The sequence below is a fragment of the Macaca thibetana genome, chromosome 15 (assembly GCF_024542745.1).
Source record: "Macaca thibetana thibetana isolate TM-01 chromosome 15, ASM2454274v1, whole genome shotgun sequence".
In the NCBI taxonomy this organism is placed as follows: Eukaryota; Metazoa; Chordata; class Mammalia; order Primates; family Cercopithecidae; genus Macaca; species Macaca thibetana.
This window is the reverse complement of record NC_065592.1, coordinates 64,855,670-64,868,140: the sequence shown is the minus strand read 5'-3', so window position 1 is coordinate 64,868,140 and position 12,471 is coordinate 64,855,670. Positions and strand designations below refer to the sequence as shown.

General features: G+C 34.6%; 1 protein-coding gene across 6 annotated transcripts in view; it reads left to right on the top strand.

Moving 5' to 3' along the window:
• CCDC171 (coiled-coil domain containing 171) overlaps window positions 1–12,471 on the top strand; it is a 380,335-nt gene that overhangs the window by 96,144 nt on the left and 271,720 nt on the right. For all 6 annotated transcript variants that reach the window (XR_007719876.1, XM_050761632.1, XM_050761631.1 and 3 more), the window contains one exon: window positions 1,716–1,854. Coding sequence is in view for 5 of the 6 variants with exons in the window: in XM_050761632.1 (XP_050617589.1) it covers window positions 1,716–1,854 (139 nt within the window). In the remaining variant the exon portion in view is untranslated. The remainder of the gene's footprint in view (window positions 1–1,715; window positions 1,855–12,471) is intronic.

Here is a 12,471-nt window from a genome sequence, read left to right as displayed (position 1 = left end):
TGGGTCTCCTGGGTACAACACACCGATGGGTCTTGACTCTTTATGCAATTTGACAGTCTGTGTCTTTTACTTGGGGCATTTAGCCCATTTACATTTAAGGTTAATATTATTATGTGTGAATTTGATCCTGTCATTATGATGTTAGCTGGTTATTTTGCCCATTAATTGATGCAGGCTCGTCATAGCATTGATGGTCTTTACAATTTGGCATGTTTTTTTCAGTGGCTGGTACCAGTTGTTCCTTTCGACGTTTACTGTTTCCTTCAGGAGCTCTTGTAAGGCAGGCCTGGTGGTGACAAAATCTCTCATTTGCTTGTCTGTAAAATATTTTATTTCTCCTTTACTTATGAAGTTTAGTTTGGTTGAATATGAAATTCTGGGTTGAAAATTCTTTAAGAATGTTGAATATTGGCCCCCCACTATCTTCTGGCTTGTAGGGTTTCTGCCAAGAGATGTGCTCTTAGTCTGATGGGCTTCCCTTTGTGGGTAACCTGATCTTTCTCTCTGGCTGCCCTTAACATTTTTTCCTTCATTTCAACCTTGGTGAATCTGAGAATTATGTGTCTTGGGGTTGCTCTTCTCGAGAAGTATCTTTGTCGTGTTCTCTGTATTTCCTGAATTTGAATGTTGGCCTGCCTTTCTAGGTTGGGGAAGTTCTCCTGGATAATATCCTGAGGAGTGTTTTCCAACTTGGTTCCGTTCTCCCCGTCACTTTCAGGTGAACCAATCAAATGCACGTTTGGTTTTTTCACATAGGCCCGTATTTCTTGGAGGCCTTGTTCATTTCTCTCTCTCTCTCTCTATCTATATATGTATATATATGCAGACACACACAGCCATGTGTGTGTATATATTATGTGTGTGTGAGTCTTATATATATATAAGAGATGGGATCTCAATCTGTTACCTAGACTGAGTGCAGTGGCACAATCATAGCTCACTGCAACCTTGAACTCCTGGGCTCAGGCACTCCTCCTGCCTCAGCCTCCTGAGAGTCTGGAACTACAGACACACACCACTGTGCCTGGCTGATATTTAAATTATTTTGTAGAAATGGAGTCTTCTTTTGTTGCCCAGGCTGATCTTAAACTCCTGGCTTCAAATGATTCTCCTGCCATGGACTGCCAAAGTGCTAGGATTACAGTTGTGAGCAGCTGCACCTGGCCTTTCTGAGCAAAACTTAAATAGGAAGGTGAATCCTTTGAAAAGAAATTCATATGTCTTCAAAGTGAATGTGAATTATTTTTGATTATTCTTCGTTTTGGATTTTCCAAGCCACCACACTGGTTCTACTTGCATGGACATTCAGATGTGAGACATTTGTTCCATTTTTAATGTTGTATTTTAATTTTAAAATTGTTTGGTAGTACTGTTTTCTCATTCTTGAGATAGTCTCTGAGCTAATTGAACTATGGTAGGTGGGTTTTGCTCATCAAAAATGACGGTGCAACCAAATCAACACTAACCAAATCTATTTTGCTTATAGCCTTGGGCATACTACAAATACCTACTATCAAAGGGGAAGTGATATTGCTTTGAAGTTTTTCATTTAAGAATATGCAGTACTTTTTGTTTGAAAAAGGAAAGGCAGCCTTAAAAAGTCTTTTAGCATGAACACATGATATGTAGTACATCTGCCATATGTCTTAAAGGTGTGTAATATCAGTTGATATAAGCGTGTTTGAAAAACCTGCTCTGACACTTTAACTTTTCAGATTAGAAAGAGAGTATTTCTCCAAAAACAAGAAACTAAATGAAGAGATCGAGGAACAGAAGAAAGTAATTATAGACCTCTCAAAGAGACTCCAGTATAATGAAAAAAGTTGCAGTGAGTTACAGGAAGAACTAGTAATGGTAAGAAAAAAAAGAAAACCCTATGCAATCACTTTACTGGGTCGTAGTTGATGTATAGCAGGGTTGTTTTTCCTCACCACATTCCATGAGATAATAGTATGAAAGTTATTTTAGTGACAAACAAAATTTCCAAAACTGGAAATGCTGATTACATCAAAGATATACATAATGAAATCTCTCTGATTTGGAATAATTGGGGGAAACTAACTCAACTAGTAAAAACTCTGAATTATAGAATTTTCAAAAATGTATTCAAATGTTTTCATTTTTTTATCGTACATAAAACAGTGTTACTTAGATTAAGGGTGATTGGGGTTTGTAATGAACACATCTGATGATTTCAAAGACTTCCTTTTGTAATTGTTTTGTACCTGATCACTCTCTCTCTATTCTCCAGTAATCTAGCTTTTACACAATAACCAAATTTATCTTTGTAAAATATTGATCTGTGTTTGTCAACCTCTCTTTATTCAAAACGCATCAGCATGTCAGTGTCTCCCTGTTGTTTTTGAAATAACGGCCAGTTTCTTGTTGTGTAATCTCAGGACCTTTTCCTTTTGTCTTCATGTTAACTTTTCTACCCTCTTCTTTTGCCTTTGTCCTCTATCTGTCTTGCTTTAGCTTCATTATAGTGTTCCTTGTTTTCTAAACACATTTTTTTCTTTTCTTTTTTTAAAGATGGGGTTTCATTCACTCTGTTGCCCAGGCTAGAGTGCAGTGGTGCAACCCTAGCTTACTGTAATCTCCAACTCCTGGGCTCAAGCGCTCCTCTTGCCTCAGCCCCCTGAGTAGCTGAGACTGCAGATGTGTGCCTCTGTGCCTGGCTGGTTTAAAAATTTTTTTACAGAGATGAGGTCTCGCTGCGTTGGCTAGGCTGGCACCAAACAAGTGGCCTCAAGTGGTCCTCCTGTCTTGGCTTCCCAAAATGCTGGGATTAAGGTATGAACCACTGCACTTGATCTAAACACATCTTTTCATATATTCTTATTTTTATTCACGTTTTTCATTTCTTTGACCTGCAGTGACTAAAATGCTCCTTTTTGTTTCCATTGACAGATTTCTATACATCCTGTGATGCCCAGCTCTGATTTCTTGCAATCTGTGAAGCTTTCTGTTATTCTGTCTTCCCCACTGTCATCCCCCTTAAGTTAAAATTCTGTGCCTCCTCAACAGTATTTCTTTAGTACTTAGTTCAGCATCTTTATCATAATACTCACTGAAATTTGATGTGTATTATGTCTCCCAAGAGGATATGAATGCATTCAGGTTAGCTTACTTCATTTTACATACCTAGATTCCACTATAGTACTTGACTCAATAAACATTTGTTCGATGGATTTATTTGGTTGATGCAGAATCCTCTTCTCTGCAGTTTGCTGGGGACCCCACCAGGGAGGGTGTAAAGTTTATGGTAATACCGTATTACTTCTTTGTTTTGTTCTACGCGTATATACTTTCCTCAGAGGCTTGACTGCTTCACTTTCAGTTATATTCCAAAAGTTTTAGTGATTTAGTTATTGAGGACAATGGCTATTATTCTCCTCAAAAAAGGTGGACCCTGGGTTATACTAGGATTTGGTCACCAAATCAGTGCTGCCCGGATCAAAAGCTAATAATGGGATATAGTTAAAACTTCATTGTTTTGTCAGATGATCCAATATTATATACATTTTCCATTTATCTCAAGATATTTGCTGTGTTCTTATTCAGGAAATTGATATCATTGCTTGTTCTAGAAATCAGTTTGCAGTTTGGTATTTTGAATGTGATGTTTTAGAAAGTTAAGAGCCCTCTGTGTAGTCTACTTTAGCATCTGTTCACTGTAATGTGTCATCTTAAATTTCGTTGGCTGTTTTAACTCTTACCTCCTAGTTCAGGAGGTTGAATCAGTAGTGGAGAAAAATATGTCAGGGTCATTGAGCTGAGTACTGCATTTGGTCTGCTTGCTTATTAGATATTGTACTGAATAGTTTGGAAAATAAGCCAGGGTTATAACTAAGAATGCAAGAGTTAAGACATATTCACCAATATAGGTTGCATGAATTTTCCTAATTCTAGTTTTCTAGCACTTTAGTGAGTAGATACAAAAATAAAATGAGACTGGTTTAACTCACCACAGAGCATATGCATATTTAGTGATTAAGAAAATTTACTTGATACCAACAGATTTTTTTTTCTAAAACTTTTACAAAGTGATATATGGTCTCAAATAATGCTAGTGACAGCTCACCAGCAACCTATGTTTGCCTGTTGGGACCCTCTGCACTCATTGTATTCATTGTATTAACCCATTAAACACTACTGTTTTGATAATGATGGTGAAAATTGTAGGCTGTTTCTTCAAAGCTTGATGGATTGCTAAAAGCAGTTGCAGATCTGTGAATAATGTAATAGTTCCTTGCCGAATGGGTTGTTTGAAAAACTTACTCAGGTTGCCAGACTAAGTGATGTACAATTTATGTGGCTCAGACCGTTAATATGTTCCTCTTAATTTTTTCATCTCTCTTAAACTCATAGCTTTGTGTCTTACTTTCTTCCATCTTTCTCTTCTTTCTTCTTCCCTGTTAGCTTTCTTTTAACTTTTCTGTTTTATGCTTATTAGAGCTGTTGTTCTCTATTTCTTTACCTGTCCATAATATGAAATTTAAGACCTGTTTAATGAAAATGTCTTTAAATAGTAAGTACAATGTTTTTCTTTTTATAAATTACTATTCTATCACTTTTCCTAAATATATTTTTTCTTGTACATATTCCTTTATTGACTTTTCTCGGTAGATTAGTGGCCTTTGGGGGAAAGAAGGCTTGAAAAATTTCTCTTGAAAGGTGTTTCTGCCAAATTAAAATTTTAAGCCCTAAGAAATGAAGTTTTTCTAGTTCTGCATTCACAGTCTTGCTGTTATTTGTGCTTTGAATTCATAATTGTTGTTGACTGAAGAGAGAATGACTTATGAGGAAGATTTTCCCTTTTGCTTTTAGAAATGAAATTGTTTTAATGACATGCCATGATTTTACATACCCTAGTGTGTCTTTTCCACTGTTATATTTCTTTTGAGCATAATAGTTTTAGTATTTTACAGACTATAGATGGGAAGCATAAATTACCGACAGGTAAGTTTTCTTCCCCTTTGAGGTACCAGCTTGTTTTCTAGTTTAGGTCAGGTTCATGGTCATTATTTAAGTCTTGGTCTTTATTTTCTCTGTTACATTGCAAAAGAAAGTTAAAGTCACTATCCTCTGTAGGTTTACTCATGAGATCAAGGTGTTATTAATAAGATACAAAGACTTGAGGAATTTTGAGACTTACAAATAACTTTGTATGTGTTAGTACAGCATAGCCTTATGCTGTATCCTGGGTTAGATACAGCAGCAGAGCTGTTAGGGGCTTTAGAGATCATCTAGCCTAGGATACAGAAAGTCTTAATAAACTACTTGGACAGTGATAGCTCCCCTGTTTCGAGAGAGATATTACATAAATATAAAACATAATTTTGGAAAACTCTAAACTGAGTATGTTGTCTTTTGTGGGTTTTTAATAAATATAAACCTGCCAACTTTAATTGTACTTTATTTATTTTTAAATGACACAAAATAATTGTATTAATACGTATTTGTAGGGTACACTGTGATGTTTTGATATATATAACATAAAGTGATCAGATCTGGGTAATTACTATATTATCTCAAACATTTATCATTTCTTTGTATTCTAATTATACTTTTATATTAATGAAATTACTTTTATTCAATGTATAGATTTAAAAGATACAACTAATAAATTAATGGTATATAATTATTATTTTGAATGTCATAGAATTAGTAGGATTTCAACATAGGACATCCAAGGACTTAACAAATTTATTTTCATGTTTACGTGAAGATGTGAACACAGAATATGAAACTTGACAGAATTTGACTATAAAAATTTTTGATTGGAAATTGAGCTTTTAGTTTCAAAATCTATGAATTTAATAATGATTTAATCAACTACTAAATAAAACTGAATTTCTAGTTTAAGGCGCTTAGTGATCATGCTTATTAAAGTCCATCTGAGGCTCAACAGATCCAGCTGGGTCTTTTAGACATTACTGTGAGTTTTTATATCTGCTTCTCTTGAAGCAGGGGAGCTTTCATTTTCAAATTGGTATTATTAGAACTTGCTGTGTGCTTTCTTCAATGAAATTTTCTTGAGTCCGTCATTTCTTGAGATTTGTTTTTCTGCCACTCAGTAATATTTAGTTACAGCTCTAGGAGAGACTTTATATTGAAAAGGGAATTCTAGTTCTCATGAGGTTTTGCTCAAAGAATGTTTTATTCTCTAAAGAACTTGTGATTGAAAATGGTCAAGTGTATATTTTTTCCCAATACTTTTGGGGGCTTAACTGATTATATAATAATAATGATTGCCAGCATTAAATATGATTTTGGAAAGTGTTTTGATGGTTATGCTTTGTGGTGAAGGTAATATTTCTTGATAATATTTTTACTTCCAATGAACTATTAGGTTTGCTTTAGAAGAACATGTTTCTGATTTTGTAGGAGGTTTTCAAAACTAATGGGCTAATAAATATGCTATTCCAAATTTTTAATAAAAAATGATTGATTCTTGTTTTGCACCAAGAATAGGAGTAGTATTTATACATGGGCATTGTTTTTGCTAATATAAATATCACTTTCCGTTTCTTTTAGTGGCCCTTAAGTTTTAATTCTAATAAATAATATTCATCGCGTATGTGTCTTTGTGTATTTAAATATTCCTTTTAGGAGGCTGACTTCCTAAATTTATGGTATAGGCATAAAACTTTTGCATTAAGCCTTTTGAAATTTATTTCTATGCAAATTAGTAAATTTTGAAAATCCAAATCTCATTTTTCACCTGGGAAAAAATAAAATGGTATTGTGTACATATGTGTGAGAGAGAGAGAGAGAGCAAGAGATCGCGAGAGAGATGTTTGTATGTTAAGGCCCCTATTCAGATTGAAAGGTAGCACCTGCTGAAAAACAAACTGATTGTTAAAGCTAAGTAAAGATGGGTAACATTTCATTATGTGAGATAAGCAAGTGGGATCATGGAATACTGACATCCTTGGAAGCGGCATAGGTAAACAAGGTGGTAGGGAACTAAGGGACTAGCTATCATTAATATGATCAGGGAAAAGCTGCTGATGGTGATGATAACAAAAGCTATCCAGAGCTCCTTAAGCCCATACAAATGCATTGTGCATATAATGGTAACTAGGTACAAGATATGATGAAAAGGTGAGCTGTAAGGGTAAAAGTATGTAATCAAGATTATAGGCTCTGATGCTTCCTTGTTTTCACTTAGAATTTCTTCATAATTGCTTAACATATATTTAAATAAAAAACGTAAAAGTTTTACTTGAGTTCAAAAATGTTCGGAAATTATAAGCACTATATATTAGTTGCAAAAGTTCAACCTATATCTAAAATGCTTATTTCATTTAAAAAAAATACCCATTGACTAAAGCCTTTTTTAACCTATTTGTTTTTTCTATTATTTTTAACCTTATTAAAATTGTCCTTCATTGTTTTTATTGTTATTTATGACTTGAGTCAACTTTTTCCATAGCAGATCAGTAAGACCCATTTACTAATTTTTAAATATAAATATTTATATATAGTTTTTATATGTTTCTTCAAAGGCTCGCAATAGAAATTTTTATTTACATGCCTTTCTATTTGTGATACTCATGTTGAGTGAGCAAAAAAGTGAGGGATGAGGTTTTGAAGGATCATAAAAAGAGAGGATGATTATGAAACAAATAAAAAAGAATGACATGTTAGATTAAGCCAGAAATGCATTCAATTCAGCAGTGTGAGAGGTATAGTATCCCAAGGTGCAAATAAAGGTCGTTTGTTATTTCATTTTTCTTTCTGATTAAAGATACTTTTTAACCAACATTGACTCCTCTTTCATAATACATTAATATTTGTCAATCACAACATTTTCTGAACTTTCTTTGAATATTTTGGTATTTTTAGTCCTCTGTTTACACTGGTTGTAGATTCATCACGGCATCTAAAGTAGTCCTTGGATCATGTTGGGTGGTGAGTAAATGCTCATCTAAACATTATCTGGTTAGCCAGCATAGCATTATGGGACCTGTAATCCTAGGGCAATGCATTCCATGTGTGAGTTTTGTCTGAGGCAAAGAAGTGAGTCCCTTTATCCTACAGTTCTTTTAAATTTCTGAGTATCTTTAGAATTATAGCGTTTGTTGAGTCAACAATTTATCATTAACCTAAACTTATTCTTTATGTCACATGACAAAATATATTAATAAAAAAGTAGAAACTATATTTTATCTTCAATTAGTACTTTGATTTCAGCTCAACAGTTTTGTTTATTTAGCTAATGGATTCTGTTTTCATTCTCAAATTCCTTGTATATTAAAAGGTTGTTAAGAGAACTAGCAGCTTTGGGAACAAAATTTGAATATAAGCATAGACCAGATGTGGTGGCTGACACGTATAATCCCAGCACTTTGAGAGTCTGAAATGGGAGAAAGATTGAGCCCAGGAGTTTGAGACCAGCCTGAGCAACAAACATAGTGAGACTCCCATATCTACAAAAAAATTAAAAAATTACCTGGCATGGTGGCATGTGCCTGTAGTTCTCAGCTACTTGGGAGGCTGAGATGGGAGGATCACTTGAGCCTGGGAGGTTGAGACTGCAGTGAGCCATGATTACGCCAGTGCACGCTAGCCTGGGGCACAAAGTGAGACCCTGTCTCAAAAAAAAAAAAAAAAAAAAAAAAAAAAAAAAGACTATAACCACAATCCAGCACTTAAAAAACAAAACAAAATCCTGACACTTTTACTGTATGTGTGAAGAGTGGAAGCTTCATTAATAAAACTGAAACAATTTGTTAGGAAAAAAAACTTATCAACTGTAAAACAAGTTAATAATGTAATTATTAAATTTAAGCTAACTGCCTACTGGCTATATTATTTGTAAGACTATTAGCCAGACATCTCTGTAGAATGATGTGAAAATTATAATATTAATAATTATAAATGTAATAGTAATTTTCAGGTAGATGAACATTAGCTTCTTTTTAAGCCTGATGAGTGGGTAAATCTCTTTTTTGCTCTTTGAAAAATTTTACACTATTCAATATTTTCTGCCTAGTCTGACCCTAATTTTGATCTCAAATTGTAATAAATTTAATATTTAAAGTGTGGAAATATTAGCTCATATTTTGGTTAAGATTGAGCCCTATACTTGAAAGAGAATTATTTTTGAACTAGGAATTTAATTGAACCTTGATATTAAGCTCACTCCAAGTATGCAGTTTATTTGGCTTTCTATACATATATTCCTGTAAATTTTTATACCTTGGTATTAATGGGGACTTCAGTCAGCTGGCATAATAGAAAGAACATAAATTTTGGAGGCATATTGATCTGAGTTTTAATCCCAGGCCTATCTCATTTTAGTTGTGTGACTTTAGTGATATTCTTCCTCTGGATCCATTTGCTCATTTGTAAAATGGTGCTAACAATCTCAGTCATGCAGGGTTTTCGATGAGCATTAAAGATAATATATGTATCAGGAGAATGGCGTGAACCCGGGAGGAAGAGCTTGCAGTGAGCCGAGATCGCGCCACTGCGCTCTAGCCTGGGCGACAGAGCAAGACTCTGTCTCAAAAAAAAAAAAAAAAAAAAAAAGATAATATATGTATCAAAATAGCAGAGGATGGAAAAAATATACCATGCACCAATTAAAAAAAAAAGAACTGGAGTGGATGTACTGACGGCAGAAAAAATAGACTTTAGAATAAAAATGTTACTAGAGATAAAGAGGGACACCTCATGTTGTTAAAAGGGTCAATCCACCAGAACGATCTAACAATTATGTATACACCCAACAACAGAGCTCCAAACTATTTGAAGAAAAACCTGACATAATTGAAGGGAGAAATAGACAACAATAATATTTCGGGGCTTCAGTACCCCACTTTCAGTAATGGGTAGAACAACAAGGAAGAATATCAACAAATAAATAGAAGACTCAACAGTACTGTAAACAAATTAGACCTTACAGATATGTATAGAACACCACACCCATTAGCAAAAGAACACACATTCTTCTCAAGTGTACATGAAATATTCTTGTGGAAAGATCATATGCTAGGCCATGAAACAAGCCTCAATAAATTTAAAAGGATTGAAATCATACAAAGTGTCTTCTCTGACCATAATGAAATCAAATTAGAAATCAATAACAGAAGGCAACAGAGGAAAAATTCACAAGTATGTGAAAATTAGATAACGCACTCCTAAATAACCAACAAGTCTAAAAGAAATCACAAAGGAATTAGAAAACACTTTGAGATCGGTGAAATAAAAAGACAACATACCAAACTTTGTGGGATGCAGCTAACACTATGCTTAAGATGGAAACTTATAGCCATAGTAATCTATATTAAAAAAAAAATAGTGGGGCATGGTGGTCCATGCCTGCAGTTCCTAGCTACTAGGAAGGCTGAGGTGGGTTTCCTGAGTCCAAGAGTTCGAGGTCAGCCTGGGCAACATAGCGAGACCCCCGTCTCTTAAAAAAAAAAAATTCTCAAATCAGTAATCTAACATTTCATGGTAAGAAAAGAGAAAAGAGCAAACTAAACCCAAAACAAGTGGAAGAAAAGAAACAGTAAAGACTAACAAGGAAATAAAATAGAGAATTTTTTAAAAATAGAGGAAATCAGTGAAACCAAAAGTTGATTCTTTGAAAAGATAACTAAATTGATAACGCTTAGTTACACTCATAAAAATAAAGAGAAGAGATTCAAATTATTGAAATCATGAATGAAAAGGGGATATAACTACTGACCACACGGAAATAGAAATAATTGTAAGAGAATACTCTGAAAAACTGTATGCCAACAAATTAGATAATTTAGAATGGACAAATATCTAGAAAGACACAAATTACCAAAACTGGTTAAGAAGAAATATAAAATTGGCTGGGCACAGTGGCTTACCCCTGTAATCCCAACACTTAGGAGGCCAAGGCAGGCAGAGCACAAGGTCAGGAGTTCACGACCAGTCTTGTCAACATAGTGAAACCCCGTCTCTACTGACAATACAAAAATTAGCAGGGCATGGTGGCGCATGCCTCTAGTCCCAACTACTTGGGAGTCTGAGGCAGTAGAATCGCTTGAACCCGGGAGGCGGAGGTTGTGGTGATCTGAGGTGGTGCCATTGCACTCCAGCCTGCGCAACAGAGCGAGACTCCATCTCAAAAAAAAAAAAAAAAAAAAAAAAAAAAAAAAAAAAAAGAAAGAAAGAAATAGAAAATCAATGCTATAGCAAGATGTCTTAGAATATCAAAATGCAAAGTAAAAAAAATCAAAAGAGATTGGATTAGTAATCAAAATAACTCCCACAAAGAAAAGCCCAGGCCTAGATAGCTTCACTGGTAAATTTATTTAAATGTTTAAGAACAATTACCACCAATTCTTCGTTATTTTTTTCAAAAATAGAAGCAGAGAGAACACTTCCCATATCATTCTGTGAAGTCAGTATTATTACCTTGATACAAAAGCCATATATACCAAAAGAAAACTGCAGACTAGTATCCCTTTTGAATGTAGATGCTAAAATTCTCAAAACTATACTAGCAAGCTGAATCCAGCAAGATATAAAAAAGATATTACACCATGATCAAGTGGGATTTATCTCAGGAATATAATACTAGTTTAACACCTGAAAATCAACTAATGTAATAAATGATGGGTGTCAATTTTAGATCTTTCCTGCTTGCTCTTGTGGGCATTTAGTGCTATAAATTTCCCTCTACACACTACTTTAAATGTGTCCCAGAGATTCTGGTACGTTGTGTCTTTGTTCTCATTGGTTTCAAAGAACATCTGTATTTCTGCCTTCATTTCATTATTTACCCAGTAGCATTCAGAAGCAGGTTGTTTAGTTTCCATGTAGTTGAGCAGTTTTGAGTGAGTTTCTTAATCCTGAGTTCTAGTTTGATTGCACTGTGGTCTGAGAGACAGTTAGTTAAAATTTCTGTTCTTTTACATTTGCTGAGGAGTGCTTTACTTCCAACTGTGTGGTCAGTTTTGGAATAAGTGCGATGTGGTGCTGAGAAGAATGTATATTCTGTTGATTTGGGGTAGAGAGTTCTGTAGATGTCTATTAGCTCCGCTTGGTGCAGAGCTGAGTTCAATTCCTGGATATCTGCGTTAACTTTCTGTCTCGTTGATCTGTCTAATGTTGACAGTGGGGTGTTAAAGTCTCCCATTATTACTGTATGGGAGTCTAAGTCTCTTTGTAAGTATCTAAGAACTTGCTTTATGAATCTGGGTGCTCCTGTATTGGGTGCATATATATTTAGGATAGTTAGCTCTTCCTGTTGAATTGATCCCTTTACCATTATGTAATGGCCTTCTTTGTCTCTTTTGATCTTTGTTCGTTTAAAGTCTGTTTTATCAGAGACTAGGATAGCAACCCCTGCCTTTTTTTGTTTTCCATTTGCTTGGTAGATCTTCCTCCATCCCTTTATTTTGAGCCTATGTGTGTCTCTGCACGTGAGATGGGTTTCCTGAATACAGCACAATGTGTCTTGACTCTTTATCCAATTTG